The sequence below is a fragment of the Mandrillus leucophaeus genome, unplaced genomic scaffold, assembly GCF_000951045.1.
Source record: "Mandrillus leucophaeus isolate KB7577 unplaced genomic scaffold, Mleu.le_1.0 Scaffold530, whole genome shotgun sequence".
NCBI classification, from domain to species: domain Eukaryota; kingdom Metazoa; phylum Chordata; class Mammalia; order Primates; family Cercopithecidae; genus Mandrillus; species Mandrillus leucophaeus.
The window spans coordinates 542,821-564,173 of record NW_012105698.1 but is presented as its reverse complement, the minus strand read 5'-3'; the positions used below and the strand labels follow the sequence as shown (position 1 = coordinate 564,173).

The window sequence follows — 21,353 nt, the reverse complement described above, 5'->3', positions numbered from 1 at the left end:
CCTCCCACCTCAGCCTCCTGACTAGCTGGGACTACAACATGAGCCACCATGCCTGGGTTTTTATTTTAATTTTTTGTGGTCTCACTATGTTGCCTAGGCTGGTCTCAAAATCCTGGCCTGAAGCAGTCCTCCTACTTCAGTCTCCCAAAGTGCTGAAATTAACAGACATGACCCATTTTAATTACTATTTACATTTATGAAAAAGTATCCATTACACATTGAGTAAAATAAGGGCATAAAACAAGGTGGGTAGTATGATTTAATTTATGTAAAACCCATGAGTTATGTATACAGAGATAGCTGATAGGCTGTTTATCACAATGTTTAACAGCAGTTATTTGATTTTTATTTTGTTTACCATTAGTAAGAAAAATTAAAATGTTTAATTTTAATTTCCACTAGCTTTAAAGCCAGGGTGGAAAAAAATTCCAAAAGCTGTTTATTATAGTAACATTGTCAAAGAGATCAGAAACACACTGCTCTATGCCCTTGTCTATATATACTTTATAGGTTTTGTTCAACTGCTATTATACACAGCACTTAGTTGTTTGCTTAGTATTAAGGTGTTTTTTTGGTTTGTTTTTTGGGAGACAGAGTTTCACTCTGTCACCCGGGCTGGAGTGTAGGGGTACAACCTTGGCTCACTGCAAACTCTGCCTCTTTGGTTCAAGTGATTCTCTTGTCTCAGCCTCCCGAGTAGCTGGGATTACAGGTGTGTGCCACCAGGCTCAGCTAATTTTTTGTATTTTTAGCAGAGATGGGGTTTCGTTATGTTAGCCAGGATGGTCTTGAACTCCTGAACTCAATCAATCCACCCACCTTGGCCTCCCAAAGTGCTGGGATTACAGGCATGAACCACAGCGCCCAGCCTGCTTAGTATTAAACTTGAATTACACCACGTCAATCTCCACTTAGACCCTTAACTCCAGATAGAAACTGTCTTTACTCATTTTGGACCTCCTTCTCTAACAGTGAGAATGACTAAGGTACTAATTTACTTGAAGTTCATCTCCTGCTCTCTTTAGGAATCCCGTAAGGGGATTCCTTCAATCAGGGAATCAACATAATTCCGGTGCGATGAACTTTAGTAAGAACCTTTACAAGCAAGGAAATTTTAGCATCTGACATTTTTAAACTAATCTATAAGCCTATCTTTTCAAGAGCTGTTCCCAAGCAACAAAAATGATGGGTTCAATTTTAATCTCATTTTTCCTAGTGTATACAATGTATAACAAGGAGCTAATGAGCCATAAGGATAAGAAAGCAGACAAAGAAAGGATAGTGTAAAGACATTTTACATTCAGGTGGATTTTAAGAATCACACAATCTCCTATCGGGAAAACTTTCAATGGTTTACTGAAAGGTTGCTGAGAAGGTCACACAGTATACGAAGTGCTAGGCATTCATACATGAAAGATACAGTCCCTGTTCTCAAGGAGTAGACAGTGTAGTCTGAGGCAGCTGAAAACAACATCATGCGTTCTAGCAGACGTACTATACAGAGTGCATTCACTGGTGGTCCATGAGTGGGAGCAAAGGCATAGAAGTGTTCTGAGAGATGACATGTTAAATTTTGAAATCTCAAGAGGCATTAGATCAAAGAAGCATTAAAGAAGGGCATTTTAGATGGAAGGATCTGTTACATGCTATGACAGAGAACAGGAAATAGTTCAGTGCAGCTAGAGTTGAGTAGGACATTTGGGAAATTTGTAGGACACATGTTCAGAAAGACAGGCAGGGCCAAGATGAACAGCTTAGAAGGCTCTGCTAACGATGTACCATACAAAACTGTATTCTACTAGCTACAAGGAATTGTTAATTTTATACAGAAGAGGAATTTTCAGATCAGTGTTTTTGAAAGACAGAATGAGAGATACTCATAGTAGAGGCAAGGAAAGTAGGAGGCTGTTGCAGCAATGCAGGTATAAAGCAACAAAATTCTGAACTAAGAAAGCACCTGTGAGAAAGGAGAAACGGGGGATGGATCTGAGTTATTTATTTAGACATCTGAGGAAAGATCCATTAGGATTGTGTGATTAGTAATTGGTGTGGAAGCTAAGGAAGAAGAGTTTAGAATAACTTCAGAAGTTTCTGGCTTTAAAGATTGGATGAATTGTGGAGCCACTAATGGAGATGGAAAGCTAAATGAGGCAGGCTTGCAAAACCAGGTAGAAGGTGAGTTCAGTATCTATGAGAGAGCTAAGCAGAGATGCCAAGTAGGGTCAGGAACTGCGGACAGGGGTCTGGAGTGGAGCTATAGATTTGATGTAAGCCATTTGCATTTCAAGTTACTGATGTAAATAAGCTAGCAGAGATGGAGTCTTGCTCTGTTGCCCAGGCTGGAGCGCAGTAGCGCGATCTCGGCTCACTGCAAGCTCTGCCTCCCGGGTTCACGCCATTCTCCCGCCTCAGCCTCCCCAGTAGCTGGGACTACAGGCGTCTGCCACCAGGCCCGGCTAATTTTTTGTATTTTTAGTAGAGACAAGGTTTCACTGTGTTAGCCAGAATGGTCTGGATCTCCTGGTCTCGTGATCCGCCCACCTCAGCATCCCAAAGTGCTAGGATTACAAGCGTGAGCCACCCCGCTCAGCCCGGTAAGACAATTCTTAATGTATATCACTATTTAGGAAAAGAGAAGCTTACATGGAAACTTCAGATGGAACAGGGATGGGGGAAGGGAAAAAAAAGAGAAGCGAGGGAAGGAAGGAAGGGGAGACAAGGAGGAACACAGGCGAGGAGAGAGAAGCTCTATAGGCAGAAAACTAAAGAGAAGTCAGGTAAGTTAAGAACTAAAATGTGCTAGCGCAGTGGCTCACACCTGTAATCCCATCACTTTGGGGAGGCCGAGGCAGGCCTGATCACGAGGTCAGGAGATCACGAGGTCCTGATCATGAGGTCAGGAGATTGAGACCAGCCTGGCCAACATGGTGAAACCTCGTCTCTACTAAAAATACAAAAAATTAGGCGGGCGCCTGTAGTCCCAGCTACTCCGGAGCCTGAGGCAGGAGAATGGCGTGAACCCAGGAGGCGGAGCTTGCAGTGAGCCCAGATCGTGCCACTGCACTCCAACCTGGGCAAGAGTGCAAGACTCTGTCTCAAAAAAAACAAAACAAAAAGAACGAAAATGCTTCTGTGGTATATGCAACCAAGAGTCATTGGTGAAAGCAGTTTCAATGGAGCAGTAGGGACAGGGCTGAGGAGTACCTGACTGGCAAGTAAGTGGTAGAAGATGAAGACTAGGTCAAGGGGAGTCAAAAGTACTTTGTAGGCTGTTTATCAATGACAGGAAGGAGAAAGTGAAGCATTAACTACAGAAATTTTATTTTTTAAAGAAATATATGTATGTTTATATGCTAAAGGGGAAAAACCAGTAAAATCTGAAAAACTGAAGAAGCAAAATGACAGAAAAAAATCATAGGATTTCCAGAGAAGACCAGACACAATCAAAACTTTTAACAGAAGTAACTCACTCTTCCCCCAAAACTGGAGCGAAGGAGTGAAAAGAACAAGTATGAATATAAATCAGCCCTACCAAATAATCAAAAGGTTCATATTACAAAAGCAGCAAATCAACTCCTGCCACAAACAGACAGGCAGTGAGACCTTGGGCAGGTGATAGTTGCTTAACGGCTCTCAGACTTAGCAAGATGCAAAAGCAATCCTTTCCCTAGCTCATCTAGAACACATAGCCCATTTCCCCTCAATTACTGACTCTAGGAAGACCAAGCAACTGTGCTTTCTATATACCCTGAGTAGAATGTTAGCTCCATGAAGGCATGGACTTTGCTCAATTTGTCCAGCACTATATCCTTGGTGTCTGTGTAGTACTCAAAAACTTTTGCTGTATGAATAAATATCATGTATTCAGGCTCTCCAAAATTCATCCCAGTATTTGTGAAAACCGTCTTTTATTACTACAAACCTTGTCATCTAGCTATCCACCCTTCCTGATTAAATCTAAGCCAGATCATCCTCAATGTATCATTACTTAGTCTCTTGAGAACAGTTTTTCCTACTTTTTTTCTTTTTTTTTTTCTTTTTTTTTTTGAGAGAGTTTCGCTCTTGTTGCCCAGGCTGGAGTGCAATGGCGTAATCCTGGCTCACTGCAACCTCCGACTCCCGGGTTCAAGTGATTCTCCTGCCTCAGCCTCCCAAGTAGCTGGGATTACAGGCATGTGCCACCATGCCTGGCTAATTTTGTATTTTTAGTAGAGATGGGGTTTCTCCATGTTGGTCAGGCTGGTCTCAAACTCCTGACCTCTAGTGATCTGCCAGCCTCGGCCTCCCAAAGTGCTGAGATTACAGGCGTGAGCCACTGTGCCAGGCAGTTTTTCCTACTATTAAACCATGTAGTGTTATGGCTACAGAACTCTGACAATCACAGAGGTTTGTGGGAGTACAGCTGATAGAAGAAGCAAAAGATAGCCACCCAAATTTCTATTTGGTTACTAAAAAAATAAAAGACTCAAGTGCAGTGGCTTACGCCTATATTCCCAGTACTTTGGGAAGCAGGAAGATGCTTTTGAGATCAGCCTGGGCAACACAACGAGACCCCATCTCTACAAAGAAAACAAAAAAGAAAAAAAAAGAGATACCTAGAATAGTCAAACTCAGACACACAGAGTAGAAGAGTGGTTGCCAGGGGCTGGGAGGAGGGGAGAACAGGGTATTGTTTAATGGGTACAGAATTTCAGTTTTACAAGATGAAAAGTGTTCTGTGGCTAGATGGTGGTTATAGTAGCAAAAGAACAAAATCAGGTGGGCACAGTGGCTCACAACTGCAATCCCAGCACTTTGGGAAGCCAAGGCAGGAGGATGGCTTCAGCTTAGAAGTTTGAGATCAGCCTGGACAACAATGCAAAACCTGGTTTCTACAAAAAATACAAAAATTACCCAGGTATGGTGGCGTGCACCAGTAGTCCCAGCTACTCGGGAGGTTGAGGTGCGAGGATGGTCTGAACCCAGGAGGCAGAGGTTGCAGTGAGTGGAGATCATGCCACTGCACTCCAGTCTGGGCAACAGAGCCAGACCCTCTCTGGAAGATGATAATAATAATGGACATTAAGTACAATGCTGCTGACATGTCTTTTGCTATAAAAAAAAAATAAAACCATGAAATGAGCACATGTATTTTTAGGTTATTTTAAACAAATTATGAGGAAGCAATAGGCTGTATAGGCTTCAGTCTCTAAAATACAAACACACAGGAGTTCGAGACCAGCCTGACCAACATGATGAAACCCCGTCTCTACTAAAAATACAAAAATTAGCTGGGCGTGGTGGTGGGCGCCTGTAATCCCAGTTACTTGTGAGGCTGAGGCAAGAGTATCGCTTGAACCCGGGAGGTGGAGGTTGCAGTGAGCCGAGATCGCGCCACTGCACTCCAGCCTGGGTAACAGAGTGAGACTGCATCTCAAAAAACAAAACAAAACAACAAACAAACAAAAAACATACTTGGGAAAATTCAACTGTATTTTTGTATTTTTTCTCTTAAAAAATACTTCTTCATTTCCTGCTGGGGTGCCAAAAAATAAAAATTTTAAAAAGAATCCCTTTGAAATACCTAATTTGAAAAGAATTAGCTGCATAATAGAGCCATAAACAAAGTTCACTGAGTATTTGCTTAAAAAAGAACAACCTTAGGTTGGTTCTTAGTAATAACATCCATTGTTTTATACTGACCAATAACCACAGATAATTTTGTTACGTGCCCAGTACTATGAGGGACATCCCTCATGCATACCCGCCTTTCCATCTCCACCTCCACTATTGCAGTTATTTCCTAAAAAAAATCTTTCTGATTATTGGGAGGCCGAGACAGACGGATCACAACGTCAGGAGATCAAGACCATCCCAGCCAACATGGTGAAATCCCGTCTCTACTAAAAATACAAAAATCAGCCAGGCGTGGTGGCACGCACCTGTAGTTCCAGTTACTCAGGAGGCTGAGGCAGGAGAATTGCTTGAACCCAGGACACGGAGGCTGCAGTGAGTCACGATCGTGTCACTGCACTCCAGCCTGGGCGATAAGAGCGAGACCCTGTCTCAAAAAAAAAAAAAAAAAAAAAATCTTTCTATTATCAAACTCCCACAGCACTACCAGAGTGATCACCAAGTCAAAATATACTGAGTGCCTACTTTGTGCCAGTAACCGCTCTAAGGTGCTAAGGATACAGTAATGGAATCAGACACAGTCACATTCAGAGTTCACAGTCTGGCCCAGGAGAAAGAAAAACTAAATCATGTAATTCCAGGTAGCAAAAGTGCTATGAAAAGCAAGCAAGAGGGTAAGAGGCAAGCTATTACAGACTTAAGTCAGGCAAGGCCTCTCTGAGACGAATGACATTTGACAGGTAATACTCCCCCGACTACTGTACCAAGAATGTCTGTTTTATTGGAAAAGTAATGGTGATGTACATCCAGATGCTTCATCCCAGCAAATCTTCCATAGTCTATGAGAAGCGATTCTGTATAGTAAAGCATAAAATGATGGAGTAATAGTGAGACACACAGTGAAAAGAGAAAAGCAAGTTTTACATCCTTTGGTAGAGTAGCACAGTGTGTGTTAATACTGTGGAACTAGAAAAAGTCTCACAGAAGGGAGGTCAGTATTCAGATGCTTGTAGAAAACCCTTTCCAGGTTCTTCCAGAACACACATTTCTGACTATGTCACTCTTCTCAATTCCATAGCTCTCCACAGTTAATCATGCTGGAATGAGACCCTTCATTGTGGCATTAAACTACTTTACCATTCATATTTCCCAAGGTCTCTCCACGAGTACTCAGTTTTCCAAGAAAACAAGCATTCTAGTGAATCCTCTTCCTTCTACCTGGGTCCCCTCCCCATCAAATCTCTTTCTTATAAACTATAAGTACCTACCAAAGTCCTATCCTACAAAGCACATCTCAAATACCAACTCCTAAAGACATGAATATGATTTCCCCAAAGAAATGGCATCTCCTGGCCAGGCACGGTGACTCATGCCTGTAATTCCAGCACTTTGGGAGGTCGAGACAGGCGGATCACCAGGTCAGGAAATTGAGACCATCCTGGCTAACATGGTGAAACCCTGACTCTACTAAAAATACAAAAAAATTAGCCGGGCGTGGTGGCAGGCACCTGTAGTCCCAGCTACTGGGGACGCTGAGGCAGGAGAATCACTTGAACCCGTGAGACAGAGCTTGCAGTGAGCCGAGATCTCGCGCCACTGCACCCTAGCCTGGGCGACAGAGTGAGACTCCATCTAAAAAAAAAAAAAAAAAGAAGAAATGGCATCTCCTTCCTCAATTCCCTTTCCAGTCCAATTCCATATTATAGGATTCATGGCTGAAGAAACAGGCTTATTCACTTTTCTCTTATGTTTTCAATATTAGATATTCATTTATTCAATATGTAAAAGACTAAAGGAGATCTACAACTAGGCTCAGGAGAAACAGTCAACATGGGATGAAGTCCTATTTGGTATGGTTCTAGGCACTAAATCCTATGGCTGGCTGGGTGAGGTGGCTCACACCTGTAATCCTCGCCCTTTGCGAGGCTGAAGTGGGAGGATCACTTATGGCCAGGAGTTTGAGACCAGCTTGGGCAACACAGCAAAACCGTGTCTTTACAAAAAAATTATAAAAGTTAGCCAGGCATGGTGGCACACGCCTGTAGTCCTAGCTGCTCAGGAGGCTGAGGCAAGAGGATTGCTTGAACCCAGGAGTTCCAGGTTACAGTGAGCTGACTGGACCACTGCACTCCAACCTGGGCAACACAGCAAGACACTGTCTCTAAAACATAAATAAAACGTGGTGGTTTCATAGGAAATCTTAACGGAATAGTAAAGTAGCACAGGCTGTGTGTAAACCATCTTTGCTACTAACTTGATATGAACCTCAGGGAAGTTATTTAGCTTCTCTGGGTTCAGTTTCCTCATCTATAAAATGGTGAGAGGCTGTGTATGGTGGCTCACGCCTGTAATCCCAGTACTTTGGGAGGCTGAGGCAGGTGGATTACTTGAGCCCAGGAGTTTGAGACCAGCCTGAGCAACACAGCCAAACACCATCTTAAAAAAAAAAAAAAAAAAAAAGATGAGACTATCACCTATTTCAAGGGTTGGTGTGAAAAATTAAGTTCATACACAAAAATGTACTTGTTCAATACGTCAGCTGCCAACTTGTTTTTCATTATATTATTATTTCTGAAGACCCAATTTCTTCATCGGTAAATTGAGACTATCAGACTTCTTTCAACACAGGTATTTCACACATAGGTGCCACAAAAACACTGAAGATGTCAGAGATCACCATGAGCTAACAGGCAGGGGTAAGCGTCATAAAAGAGCCAGAAGCCAGGCTAGGCACAGAAAGATGCAAGCTGGGTAGAGACATGCAGAGGATGACATTCTAGGGAGAAAGACTGAACTAGCGAAGGCTAGGAAGTGAGAATAAATGCGGAACACGCTTATAAAGGAAGACAATTTAGCTAGTTTGTGTTTTTGGCAATGGTGGAAAATAAGATATGATCTAAATGACTTTAAATATAGTGGACTAAAAACAACTGATTATATAAACCACATTACTTTATCACTTGCATTTCTGGAGGTGGAAGAAACAGTTCTAGTGACAGTGATTAGCATCTACTCTACATAATACCTTGAGAGTATCTCACACACTATATAGAGGTCAGTTCTTTAATGAGAATCTATATAAAAACTCAAGAACGTAATCACATTCTTCTAAACTAAATATAAGTAAATGCTAGGTTATGGTTATTTTAGAAGCATCCCTTCTCTTGTCAGCTTAAAGCAACTGAGAGCTGATTATATGACTATCAATGTAACAAAACAAATTTAAATAACTGCACTCCTCTCTTTTATTAAATTGCTACAATATAAATCAGATATTATCATTCCTCCGATCGAAACCCTCAGATCCTTCTTAAGTAATAGCCTAAAAGGCTCTGGTTGTTCTGCTCACTCCCTTCCCCCAATTCTTCCCAGACTTCATCTCCTAATACTCCCTCAGCTCACAGTGCTCCAAACGCATTGGTCTTCGCACTCTTAACGGGCCAGCTTTGTCCTTCTCAAGGCCTTTATATTTGTTACTCTCTAGCTTGGAACGTTCCTTTCCCCAGATAAACATAGGCTCACTCCTCCTTCTAGTCCGCTTAAACATAAGCTTGTCTGTAGGGACTTCCCTGACCACTTTATTGCAAATTCTAACAACACCTCCCCAACCCCCTTTCCAGCTTTCTTTTTGCTAAGGTACTGATCATCTTCTAACATTGAGTATAATTTATGTATTTCTTTGCCTCTCCTTGCGCTACTAGAAAGTTAAGTTTCACAAAGGCAGGGGTCTAACACCTATCTCTATCACCTAGAACTGCGCTAGAGAATAGGCACCAATAAAAATATCACTTCAATGAATGAACTGTACATTAGGCATTGTGTAAATGCCTCTTCCAGGTACAGAAAGACACATTTTCTTTTCCCAGCTGTCAAAGTCTAAATGTTAATTTTTGTACAAAACACTCACTGCTCACCTCCTATACGCCAGAACTGAGCCAGGCTCTGCAAAGTGACTTAAGACACAGTCCCTGCCTTTTAGGAAGTCCTGGGTGTGTATATGAGGGAGGACAGACATAGAAACATCATTCACAAAAAGAATATACAGGAAATTGGATAACTGCCTATAGGAGTGTAGGCAACAGGGAAATTCTCAGTGATGAGAATATAATTCCCCAAAACTCTCGAGAGCTTCTCCTATGTTTTTGATGCATATGTTTGTAACTCCACATAAATTATTTATTCACATCAGATAGGCTTTCAAGTAGGCCGCAAAAAAGTTTGGGTGACAAAGTGATGCTAATAATCGACCTACTCCAGGCTGCACAAAGATCATCGCTTACATTTCTTCACTCCTCTCATTTGGCAGCTTTTGCCTATCAGGACCCCAAATTCGGAAGCCTGCATCTCCCAAGCGCTGCCTCCTTGGGCCAGAATTCTCCCCGCGCTATCCCTGCCTCGGAGCCGGGCACCCTGCAAATCCCTTTCCTAGGCGAGCGGGCGCCGCCTCCGGAAAGTCGCCAACTGGGCCTCGGTAAGACTTGCGAGGGAAGCGGGAGCTGTGGGAGGGCGACGCGGCTAGGAAGGAACCCTCGAGGCCTCTGCCCGCACTCCCACCCCTTCCCAGCACCCCGGCCGCCGGTGCCCCGAGGCTCTGCCGACTCTTTGTTAAGCAAGGCCGCGGTTCCTCCGCCCTCGCTAGGCCCAGCAGTTGCCTCCAGTGCCCCTAAGGACTAGCGGCCCTGCGTCCAAAACCCCCACGCACAAACCTGCTGCTATGGCTGCAGCCGCAGCTGCTACCACCGCCGGCACGGAGAGAATCCCGCGGCCCAAAGTACGTGCTGTCCCAGCCCGGTCCCGCCGCGCTCCTTCCTCTCCGCCCCCTTCGCCGCCGCCGCCACCGCCACCGCCACCGCCACCGCCACCGCCACCGCCTCACGGCCCGTTGCTGAAGGGGGGAGGGTAACAAAAACCCGACATGCGCAGTGAGGAGTGCGCGGGCCGAAGGGCGGGGCCGGGGCTACGACTCCCGGAAGGCGCCTGACCTAAAAGCTCCAGAACGCCTCCCAGGCTCCTCAGATACTCTGACAGGAAACTGCTAGTTGGGTGGACAGAGTTCATGACCCGTCTAGAAAGTGGGTCTGGGAATGAAGAAAAAGCGGCGTCAGGAGGCTGGTCAAAAAATCCCAAGAGAAAATGGGTTGGGCAGAAACCACATTTACATGAACATGCCTATCATTTAAACTCTGGTCCGTTGCAAATACTACTACAGCGACACTCTTGCCTTTGGCCACGTGGTTCCGCACAGCATCACTACCTTTAGCTTCCGGAGCACCGGTTCCGTGTGACGTCAACTTGACGGAACCCTACGGAGGAGGATTGGTATAGGCGAGAGCAGTTCCGGCCCAGGGGCGGGGATTATGTAATTTTCCCAGAAGCCCCACCTCGCCTCAGCTGGGCGGCGAAGAGGGAGGTCTCGCGCTGTCCCCGGTGTTGCGTCCCGCCCCGCACACTGCACACTGCACACTGCGCGCAGGCGCTGACGAGCCGCTCGCATTCTACGTAACGGACGGCGGAGGCTACGTGAAGAGAGGCGCGGCGTGCCTGAGCTACGGGTTCTGGCTGTGTCCTAGAGGCATCCAGGGCAGTAAAACAGCTGCGATCGCGGAGGCTGCGGCCAGGCCGAGAGGCAGGCGGAGCAGGGGTGGCGGACGTAGGGCGCTGGGCCGGGTTTCGGCCTTGGCCACAGGTAAGGAGCGGGCCAGGACGCGCTTGTCGGCGGGGCCGGCCCAGGCCGAGCGGTGACTCCGAGTTACTTGGCCTGTAGCCCGGTCCGGTTGAGATAATTGTAATGGTTTAGGGGAACTTTCCCACGGAGCTGTGAGCAAATGATAGCCAGAAGGGCAGAGTTAGAGGAAATGTACAGTGTGTGCCGCAGGATGACATTAGGATGTATTGATTCTCTTGGGTGGGGAGAAGCTAGGCGAGGGGGTTTAATAGAAGCAAAAACCTCTGTGGCCAGTCTCCTCTGGAGGTTTCTAGCATGAAACGTGTTTGTATCCAACACGTACAAGGAGACAGAGGAAAGTCTGCATGATTTCCAGAATACTCGTTCTGGCCGTTGTCAGAAAGACCTAATCTAAAATGACAACAAGGAATAATGGCCTCACTCAGTCCCCTTCCCTCAAGTCTGGACTCAGTCGCTGAGGAACTATTGGATGAGGTTGCAGAAAATAATCAAACCAGACTTGTCAGTGCTTGTGTGAATTTTCCTTGGTCCTGTGTTGCTTGCTTCAGGAGTCATAGAGGCTGGGTGGCCTGGCAAGAACTTGTGCATTTGAGAACTGAGTTAACAGGTGCAGCAGAGACTTCTAAGGGGGAAGGCCAAGGTAAAAATGGCTTGGATGGTTGTAACCTAAATAACCTCGAAGGATCTCCATTATAGTGCTGAGTTATCTCAGAAGTGTTTCTGTGGTGTGAATATTCTAAGTGGAAATTCAATTTGAAATGATCAGATCTTTTGGTAGGCTGTTAATCGAGTTGGCTGTTCCAGTGTTAACTTTTAGTTACTTATATTTGAAAAAAAAGTTTTAAGAGTAGGATTTGAAAAGGAGGCCGGGCGCGGTGACTCACGGCTGTAATCCCTGCACTTTGGGAGGCCGAGGGGGGCGGATCACGACGAGGTCAGCAGATCGAGACCATCCTGGCTAACACAGTGAAACCCCGTCTCTACTAAAAATACAAAAAAATTAGCCAGGCGTGGTGGTGGTGGGCGCCTGTAGTCCCAGCTACTTGGGAGGCTGAGGCAGGAGAATGGCGTGAACCCGGGAGGCGGAGCTTGCAGTGACCCGAGATCACATCACTACACTCCAACCTGGGCTACAGAGGGAGACTCTGCCTCAAAAAAACAAGTAAAATAAATATGAAGAAAAATAAAGACAAAATACCCACAATTCTACTATATAAGCTAACTACTATTTGTATGTAAATGTATGTTTTTCTAAACCAAATTTGTCCAACCCATGGCCTGCAGACCGCATGTGACCCAGTACAGCTTTGAAAGTAGCCTAACACAAATTTGCAAACTTTGTTAAAACATTATGAGATATTTTTTAGCTTATCGACTATTATTAGTGTGTTTTATGTGTGGCCCAAGACAATTATTCTTCTTCCCATGTGGCTCAGGGAAACCAAAAAATTGGACACCCCTGTTAAACTTTTTTGTTTTGTTTTTCTTTTTCTTTTTTTTTTTTGAGATGGAGTTTCACTCTTGTTGCCCAGGCTGGACTGCAATGGCACTGTCTCAGCTCACTACAACCTCCACCTCCTGATTCAAGCGATCCTCCTGCCTCAGTCTCCCAAGTAGCTGGGATTACAGGTGCCTGCCACCATGCCCGGCTAATTTTTGTATTTTTAGTAGAGATGAGTTTTCACCATGTTGGTCAGTCTGGCCTCAAACTCCTGACCTCAGGTGATCTGCCCACCTTGGCCTCCGAAAGTGCTGAGATTATAGGTGTGAGCCATCGCACCCAGCCAAACCTTTTTCTTTATGTGCATTTGCTTCTGAAACAATCTGGTTTTCACCTTCATTTGTAACTTTTTTTTTTTTTTTTTTTCATTTAGACAGGGCCTTGCTCTGTTGCCCAGGTTGTAGTGCAGTGGTGCAGTCATGGCTCACTGAAGCCTCAACCTCCTGGGCTCAGGTGATTCTCCCACCTCGGCCACTAGAATAGCCGGACTACAGGTGCACACCACCAGACTTGACTAATTTATTTATTTATTTTTGAGACAGAGTCTCCCTATGTTGCCGGGGCTAGAGTGCAGTGGTACGATCTCAGCTCACAGCAACCTCTGCCTCCCAGGTTCAAGTGATTCTCATCAACCTCCCAAATAGTTGGGATTACAGGTGTGCGCTACCACGCTGGCTAATTTTTGAAATATTTTTAGTAGAGGCAGGGTTTTACCATGTTGGCCAGGCTCGTCTCTAATTCCTGACCTCAAGTGATCTGTCTACCTCGGCCTCCCAAACTGCTGGGATTATAGGAATGAGCGTGAGACTTAGCTAATTTAAAACATTTTTTTTGTAGAGAGGAAGTGTCACTATGTTGCCCAGGCTGTGTAACCAATTTTTTAATTACTTTGAGGTTTTTTTTTTTTTGAGACGGAGTCTCACTCTGTTGCCCAGGCTGGAGTGCAGTGGCCGGATCTCAGCTCACTGCAAGCTCCGCCTCCCGGGTTCACGCCATTCTCCTGCCTCAGCCTCCCGAGTAGCTGGGACTACAGGCGCCCGCCGCCTCGCCCGGCTAGTTTTTTTGTATTTTTTAGTAGAGATGGGGTTTCACCGGGTTAGCCAGGATGGTCTCGATCTCCTGACCTCGTGATCCACCCGTCTCGGCCTCCCAAAGTGCTGGGATTACAGGCTTCAGCCACCGCACCCGGCCTTACTTTGAGGTTTTTATTTTGTTATTTGTGTTTTGTTTTGAGGCATGTTTCACTGTTACCCAGGCTGGAATGCATTAGCATGATGACAGTTCACTGCAGCCTCGGCCTTGAGAGCTCAAGCAATTTTCTCACCTCATTCCTTGAGTAGCTGGGACTACAGGCACATGCCGGCAAACCCAGCTAATTTTTCTATTTTGTTTGTAGAGGTGGGTTTTTGCCATGTTGCCAAGGCTGGTCTCCAGCTCTTGTGCTCAAGCAATCCACTCTCCCCAATCTCCCACAGTGCTGGGATTACAGGGGAGAGCCACCACCCTGTATAACAATTTTTAATGGACAACAGTAGCTTTGGTTTTTATACATCCATAGTTTAATCAAAGAGTTTAACCAAATTTCACCATCATAAATAATATTGTAGCACATGTCCTTGAAACTGAATTCCTGTGCAAATTTATTTTCAATTCAGGAATTGTGCTTTATCTTGGCATAGTATCTACTGTGGCGATATGCTTTAGTGAAGGTACATTTAATTACAGTAGGATCATTGTGAAAAGCAGTGAATGCCAAAGGAGTTTTTGTATTACTTTTGCAATAATTGGTTAGCCTTTGATGATTATTGAATGCTTATATGTAACAAAAGTTCTGTTTTAGAAAGATGCTGGTGGTTTTTGGGGAGAAAAAGTAGGGAGTGGGGAGATCATTAAGACAATACCCTTTAGAATAATATAGTGGCTCTTCAGCAGGTGGGGGTAACTTGGATTGTAGTGGCTGTGGGAATCAAAGAAAGAAACACCAGGATTTGATGGCTGATAGATTTCAAGGGAAAAAGAAGGCAAAACATTAGATATCTTGTTCTTTTCAACAAGCAAGACTGGAAAAAATGTGATTGATATTAATATACAAATAAGAAATTCAGATACCTGATGATTTTGAGATGACTATAGTCAGGGATAGGGTCAGCCTGAGGGGAGGCCTGTGAAGTAAGAATGGTCTTTGTATTTTTTTAAAGTTTTTTTTTAAAAAAAAGAATATGCAGCAGAGACCAGTATGTACCCCATAAAGCCTAAATATTTACTGTCTTACTAGATAACACGAAAAGTTTGTAGGACATCAAAACAGATATGTCTTCAAGGTTACAGTGAGTTATGACATAGGGCTGATGTTTAGATGAGGGACAGGACCGGAAATACAGCCTAAATGGGTTTGATGGTTGAAATATACTTTTCAAATTTCAGCTCAAATGGTCTCCCCCGTCTTTTTTTTTTTTTTGTGAAGCCTTACCTATTTGGTAAAATGGTTACATTGTCCTCTGTGTTTTCATATAATTGGGTACATATTTTGTCACAGATATGATATTATATTTGTTAATGCAGAAACTTTTTTCATATATTAGAAAACTTAATGTTCTTCAAAAAGCTATAAAATGATATATTCAATTCCATCATACACACTAGGAACAATTGGTTAGCAAAAAATTACTGCTTCTAAGCAAGTTATATGAAAGCACAGCCACCTACCTACATTTGAGAAGCAGCCTGAGAAGTGGTTCATAGCATGGATTCTGTAGGCAAAACTCCGGGATCAAATCACAGCTCTTTGTCACTTGGTAGTTGTACTACTCAGCATCTCTCTGCCCCATTTTCCTTATCAGTGAAATGGGGGTGTTAATATTGCAGCTTTCCTAAGAGCGTTCTTATGAGGATTAAATTAGTTGCTTTTTGTAAAGTCTTTAGAACAGTGTCTAGCACGTAGTAATTTAAGTGTTTGCTCTTATGATAATTTGTTCATGCATGAACACAAATCAATCTAAGGGTGAATGGCCTTTTTATTCATGGATTATTCTTGTTACCACTAACAGATAAATAGCTACATCTTACTCCTTCATTTTTACCTCCTTCTCATTTTCTATAGAAAACTTTTTAATAGGCCCTCAAAAAATGCTTACTGAATACTCTGTGTCAATGGACAGAGAGTTTTAGAAAACCCAACCTAAAGAAATTAAATGACTTGGGCTGGGCGCAGTGGCTCACACCTGTAATCCCAGCACTTTGGGAGGCCACAGCAAGTGGATCACCCAGGAGTTCACAACCAGCCTGGCCAACATGGTGAAACCCCATCTCTACTAAAAATATGAAGGTTAGCCGGGTGTGGTGGTGCGTACCTATAATCCCAGCTACTTGGGAGGCTGAGGCAGGAGAATCAATTGAACCCAGAAGGCAGAGGTTGCAGTGAGCTGAGATCACACCATTGTGCTCCAGCCTGGGTGACAGGAGCAAAACTTCGTCTCAAAAAAAAAAAAAAAAAGAAATTAAATAAATGACTTGATGACTTGTTGAAGATTTTACAGATATCTAGTGCCAAGATCCAGACTAGAACCCAAGCCTCTTGAGTTGTTCTTTATATAATGTGATCTGAATCTAATAGTACTGAATAAGAGAAAAGCAGGAGAGGTTTATAGATTTTTACTATTTATAAAATCTGATCAGTATGTATAGAATGGCAATCCATTTTGGGGTTCTCTTTTTTTTTTTTAAGCTTTTTTTCTCAAGGTGCAATGAAAGCCTTCCACACTTTCTGTGTTGTCCTTCTGGTGTTTGGGAGTGTCTCTGAAGCCAAGTTTGATGATTTTGAGGATGAGGAGGACATAGTAGAGTATGATGATAATGACTTCGCTGAATTTGAGGATGTCATGGAAGACTCTGTTACTGAATCTCCTCAACGGGTCATAACCACTGAAGATGATGAAGATGAGACCACTGTGGAGTTGGAAGGGCAGGATGAAAACCAAGAAGGAGATTTTGAAGATGCAGATACCCAGGTGAGGCTCTTTTTATTGCTTTCTTGGAAAAATTTGTAACTAGCACTTTTCCCAAACATTAAAATTAATCCTCATGGCCGGGTGCGGTGGCTCATGCCTGTAATCCCAGCACTTTGGGGGACCGAGGCAGGCGGATCATGAGACCAGGAGATCAAGACCATCCTGGCTAACACGGTGAAACCCCATCTCTACTAAAAATACAAAAAAATCAGCCGGGCATGGTGGTGGGCGCCTGTAGTCCCAGCTACTGGAGAGGCTGAGGCAGGAGAATGGCGTGAACCCAGGAGGCAGAGCTTGCAGTGAGCCGAAATCATGCCACTGCACTCCAGCCTGGGTGACAGAATGATATTCCATCTCAAAAAAAAAAAAAAAAAAATTAATACTCAGGCTCAGGAGACCTTTACTGTCTGGAATCTTCATTTTCATTCACTAGGTAGAACTCTTCTCAATGTTTTGTGGTAAGTTTCCACCTTTTACATTAACAGAATGAATTGTGTTCTTCTATTGAAACCCTAACTGGAGGAGGGGTTAGAGAATAGATACTGTTTGTGGATAAGAATTGTATTATTTAGAACTTTACAATTGGCTGGGCATGGTGGCTTATGCCTGTAATCCCAGCACTTTGGGAGGCCGAGGCGGGCAGATCACCTGAGATCAGGAGTTTGAGAGCAGCCTGGCCAACATGGTGAAACCCTGTCTTTACTGAAAATACAAAAATTATCTGGGCGTGGTGGTGCGTGCCTGTAATGCCAGCTACTTGGGAGGCTGAGCCAGGAGAATCGCTGGAACCTGGGAGTTAGAGGTTGCAGTGAGCTGAGATCGAGCCACTGCACTTCAACCTGGGTGACAGAGCAAGACCTTATCAAAAGAAAGAAAGAAAAAAAGAAAGAAAGAGAAAGAGAGGAGGAGAGAAGGAGAGAAAGAGAGAAAGAACTTTGCCATCAAAAGCATGGGGAGTCATCATTTTGGTGTTTTGGGTGCCCCCCAGCTTCATTGAGGTATAACTGACAAAAATTGTATATATTTAAGGTGCACAACATAGAGTTTTGGTATACCTATACATATAATGTGAAGTGCTTACCACAATCAAGCTAATTAACATAGTTGCCTCCGTGTGTGTGTGTGTGTGTGTGTGTGTGTGTGTGTGTGTGGTGAGAATACTTAAGATCTAGTCTCTTAGTAGATTTCAAGTCTGTAATATATTAACTGTAGTCACCATGCTGTACATTAGATCTCCAGAACTTTTTCATTTTAAGCTGAAATTTGTACCCAATTGTTTTGTTAAAAACATGTAACATCTGTGTTCTATGCTTGCTGCTTACACGTTCTGTTTTCCTCAACAAATGTTGCCAACAAAATGAGACACAGCTGCTGGTGACATTTGTAGAGGAAAACAGATGATGCCTCATTTTTGTAGGAGGGAGATACCGAGAGTGAACCATATGATGATGAAGAATTTGAAGGTTATGAAGACAAACCAGATACTTCTTCTAGCAAAAATAAAGACCCAATAACAATTGTTGATGTAGGTATCCAGGATTCTGAATTCCCAACTAAACAACAAAATGTCTTGTCATTAATCCCAGAAATAGAATTAATGATGTATAACTGGTGTTAATGCAATAGTGGGAACTGAGAAAGAGTTTGACATCAGTTCTTCTGATAAAAATCACCACCTACAGAAGCAACCCCTGTTTATCATTCTAGCACTTCTAGTTTTACTTATCAATGAATAAGTAAAATTTATTCCTTGGTGATGTACAGTACATTGAATTTATTTGGGGGATTAAGGACCAAGTGTAATACAAAGGGCTTTCCAGCTTTTCATCCCATTTGATTGTCCTTATATTTCCTTAAAGAATCTTTTATAAAGCTAGCCTAGAAAAGTAAAATGGACCTATTTTTCAAAGTATAACTATGTTCAATGACAGATATCTGAAGTATCCCTTCTGTTTATGGATTTTCTCATTCTTCCTCCCATGAGGTAGACTCCATTCAGTCTCAGCTAACATTTAATGGAATGATTTTGCTTTTTTAGGTTCCTGCACACCTCCAGAACAGCTGGGAGAGTTATTATCTAGAAATTTTGATGGTGACTGGTCTACTTGCTTATATCATGAATTACATCATTGGGAAGAATAAAAACAGTCGCCTTGCACAGGCCTGGTTTAACACTCATAGGGAGCTTTTGGAGAGCAACTTTACTTTAGTAGGTAAGTGAGGTCAATGTCAGCCCAGCTTCTTGCTTGAAAACAATCTGGTAAGGATGATGTATTCCCCTCAGTATAAGCATCTAACTGCTTTCATGGAATACCAAAGAGGGTGCATTGTTTTTTCTCTCAAGGATTCCCCCTGCTCTTCTTTTTTTAATTTTAATTTTTAATTTTATATTATTATTATTATTATTGAGACAGAGTCTTGCTCTGTCACCAGGCTGGAGTGCAGTGGCGCAATCTCAGCTCACTGCAACCTCCACCTCCTGGGTTCAAGCGATTCTCCTGCCTCAGCCTGCTGAATAGCTGGGACTACAGGCGTGCGTCACCATGCTCCACTAATTTTTGTATTTTTAGTAGAGACGGGGTTTCACCATCTTGGCCTGCATGGTCTCGATCCCTTGACCTCATGGTCCACCCACCTTGGCCTCCCAGAGTGCAGGAATTACAGGCGTGAGCCACCGCACCCGGTCTTTTTATTTTTATTTTTTTGAGGTAAAGTCTCACTCTGTTACCCAGGCTTGTGTGCAATGGTGTGATTACGGTTCACTGCAGCCTCGACCTCCCAGGTTTGAGAGACCCTTCCATCTTAGCCTTCTGAGTAGGCAGGACTATAGGCACATGCTACCACATCCAGCTAATTTTTGTATTTTTTTGTAGAGACAAAGTTTCATCATATTGTGCAAGCTGGTCTTGAACTCCTAGGCTCAAGCAATCTGCCTGCCTCGGCCTCCCAAATTGCTGGGATTACAGGTGTCAGCTACTGCATCCAGCCTTGAGGATCCTGTTTTTTGGCTGGGTGCGGTGGCTCACACCTGTATTTCCAGTGCTTTGGGAGGCCAAGGTGGGAGGATTATTTGGGGCCAGGAGTTTAAGACCAGTCTGGGCAAAATAGTGAGACCTTGTCTCTACAAATAAAATAAAATAAAAATTGGCCAGTCACAGTGGTGTGCTTCTGTGGTCCCAGCTACTCGTGAGGCTGAAGTGGGAGAATTGAACTCAGGAGTTTGAGACTGCAGTGATACAGGATCATGCTCCTGCACTCCAGCCTGGGTGATAGAATGAGAGACCCTGTTTCTGAAAATAAGAATATATTGTATTTAATAATTTTCTCATCTTTCATGAGTCAGCAGTAAAATTGCTAAACAGCTTCTGATTAGAATAATATAATAGATGTTTTCAAAACAAGTTGATAAAATTCTGACGGAAACCAAGAAAGTTTGACATTTTAGGTAGCTTGATAAATGCTTTCAATTCGTCTTTTAGAAACTGAAAGTCTCTCAAAATTCCCTTAGAATCTGGACACTTGAGTTTTTGATCCACTGCTGAAATATACACTGAAGGATTTCAAGGAACCTCTGTAGTTGTGCAATGTAGGGAATGAGGTGGACTAACCTCACATTCACCTATTTGGCATTTAGCACCTTATTTCTCTTTAATAGTAAGCATGTATCCACCTGCTCTGCAACACACTAGTGTTTATATATTATGCTACATATTTACATACAGTGTTTCTTTTTGTAACAGCACTGTCAGTTGGCTATAGTTGCTGTTTTCCTAAGGAGGAAACTGAAGGGCAGAAATGTTAAAAGTTATCTAAGCTATTACATTGCAACCAAGATACCAGAACTTACCTGTTTCCAAAGTCCACCCTGTCTCCACTGTACTATAGTATTTCAGAGTATGTTTTGACCGGGAAATTCCGGGGGGAAAAAAAAGCAGCTTTGTCTCCTTCTACTTCCCCTTGCTTGTTTTCATTTGGTGTATCAGTCTGTTTTCCCTGGTGAGGTTGAGCAATTTGTTTTGTATACTTAATGAATTAAATGAAGAGAGAAAGTATTGGAATTTGAGCTTTTTTCTAGATTTAAAATACAACTCTTAATGCTATTAGTAAGACCCAGTTATCATTTTGCATTGGAAAAGAAAGCTTGGTTAAAGTTAATTCATAGGAGACATAGTGAGGAATTGCTGAGTAGTTTGTATTAGCAGTATTTTTTATTTACTCCATAGGAGATTTTTTTTTCTTTAACTTTTGGCAGAGATATTTCAACTGCTTTTTTTCCTATTTTGTATGTACTCTGAGAGACTTATACTCCAGGCTGATCATCGTTAAACTGACAAACATGTGCTTAGAATCCGTATTTCTTCTAATAGAAACAATAGTTTTAAAAGTAAAAGGAACAGTGCTAATCTATTTTAGTCCCTATCCAAACAGAGTTCTGTAAGACAGCAAAGTATTGCTACTCTGAAGCTATGATCATTTTGCGGTCAGGATAGAGGAACATGAGGTATTCAGCCTTGTTTTCTTTTTTTTTTCTTTTTTTTTTTTTTTG

The 21,353-nt window shown here is 43.1% G+C and overlaps 2 protein-coding genes across 4 annotated transcripts in view; one reads left to right on the top strand and one right to left on the bottom strand.

The window, feature by feature from the left end:
- DDX42 (DEAD (Asp-Glu-Ala-Asp) box helicase 42) overlaps window positions 1-10,833 on the bottom strand; it is a 46,972-nt gene extending 36,139 nt beyond the window's left edge. The window contains exons 1-2 of one of the 2 annotated variants that reach the window (XM_011997055.1): window positions 10,320-10,833; window positions 9,528-9,598 (exon numbers count right to left, since the gene is read on the bottom strand). The gene's annotated coding sequence lies outside the window, so the exon portion shown is untranslated. The remainder of the gene's footprint in view (window positions 1-9,527; window positions 9,599-10,319) is intronic. The other variant, XM_011997054.1, reaches the window with a different exon arrangement.
- An 89-nt stretch (window positions 10,834-10,922) lies between these two features.
- The window catches only part of CCDC47 (coiled-coil domain containing 47), a 34,334-nt gene continuing 23,903 nt past the window's right edge, over window positions 10,923-21,353 (top strand). Inside the window, exons 1-5 of one of the 2 annotated variants that reach the window (XM_011997057.1) lie at window positions 11,140-11,299; window positions 11,848-11,939; window positions 16,525-16,807; window positions 18,225-18,332; window positions 18,846-19,020. In XM_011997057.1, the coding sequence (XP_011852447.1) occupies window positions 16,544-16,807; window positions 18,225-18,332; window positions 18,846-19,020 (547 nt within the window). In that variant the 5' untranslated portion in view covers window positions 11,140-11,299; window positions 11,848-11,939; window positions 16,525-16,543. Of the gene's footprint in view, window positions 11,300-11,847; window positions 11,940-16,524; window positions 16,808-18,224; window positions 18,333-18,845; window positions 19,021-21,353 lie in introns of both variants that reach the window. The other variant, XM_011997056.1, reaches the window with a different exon arrangement.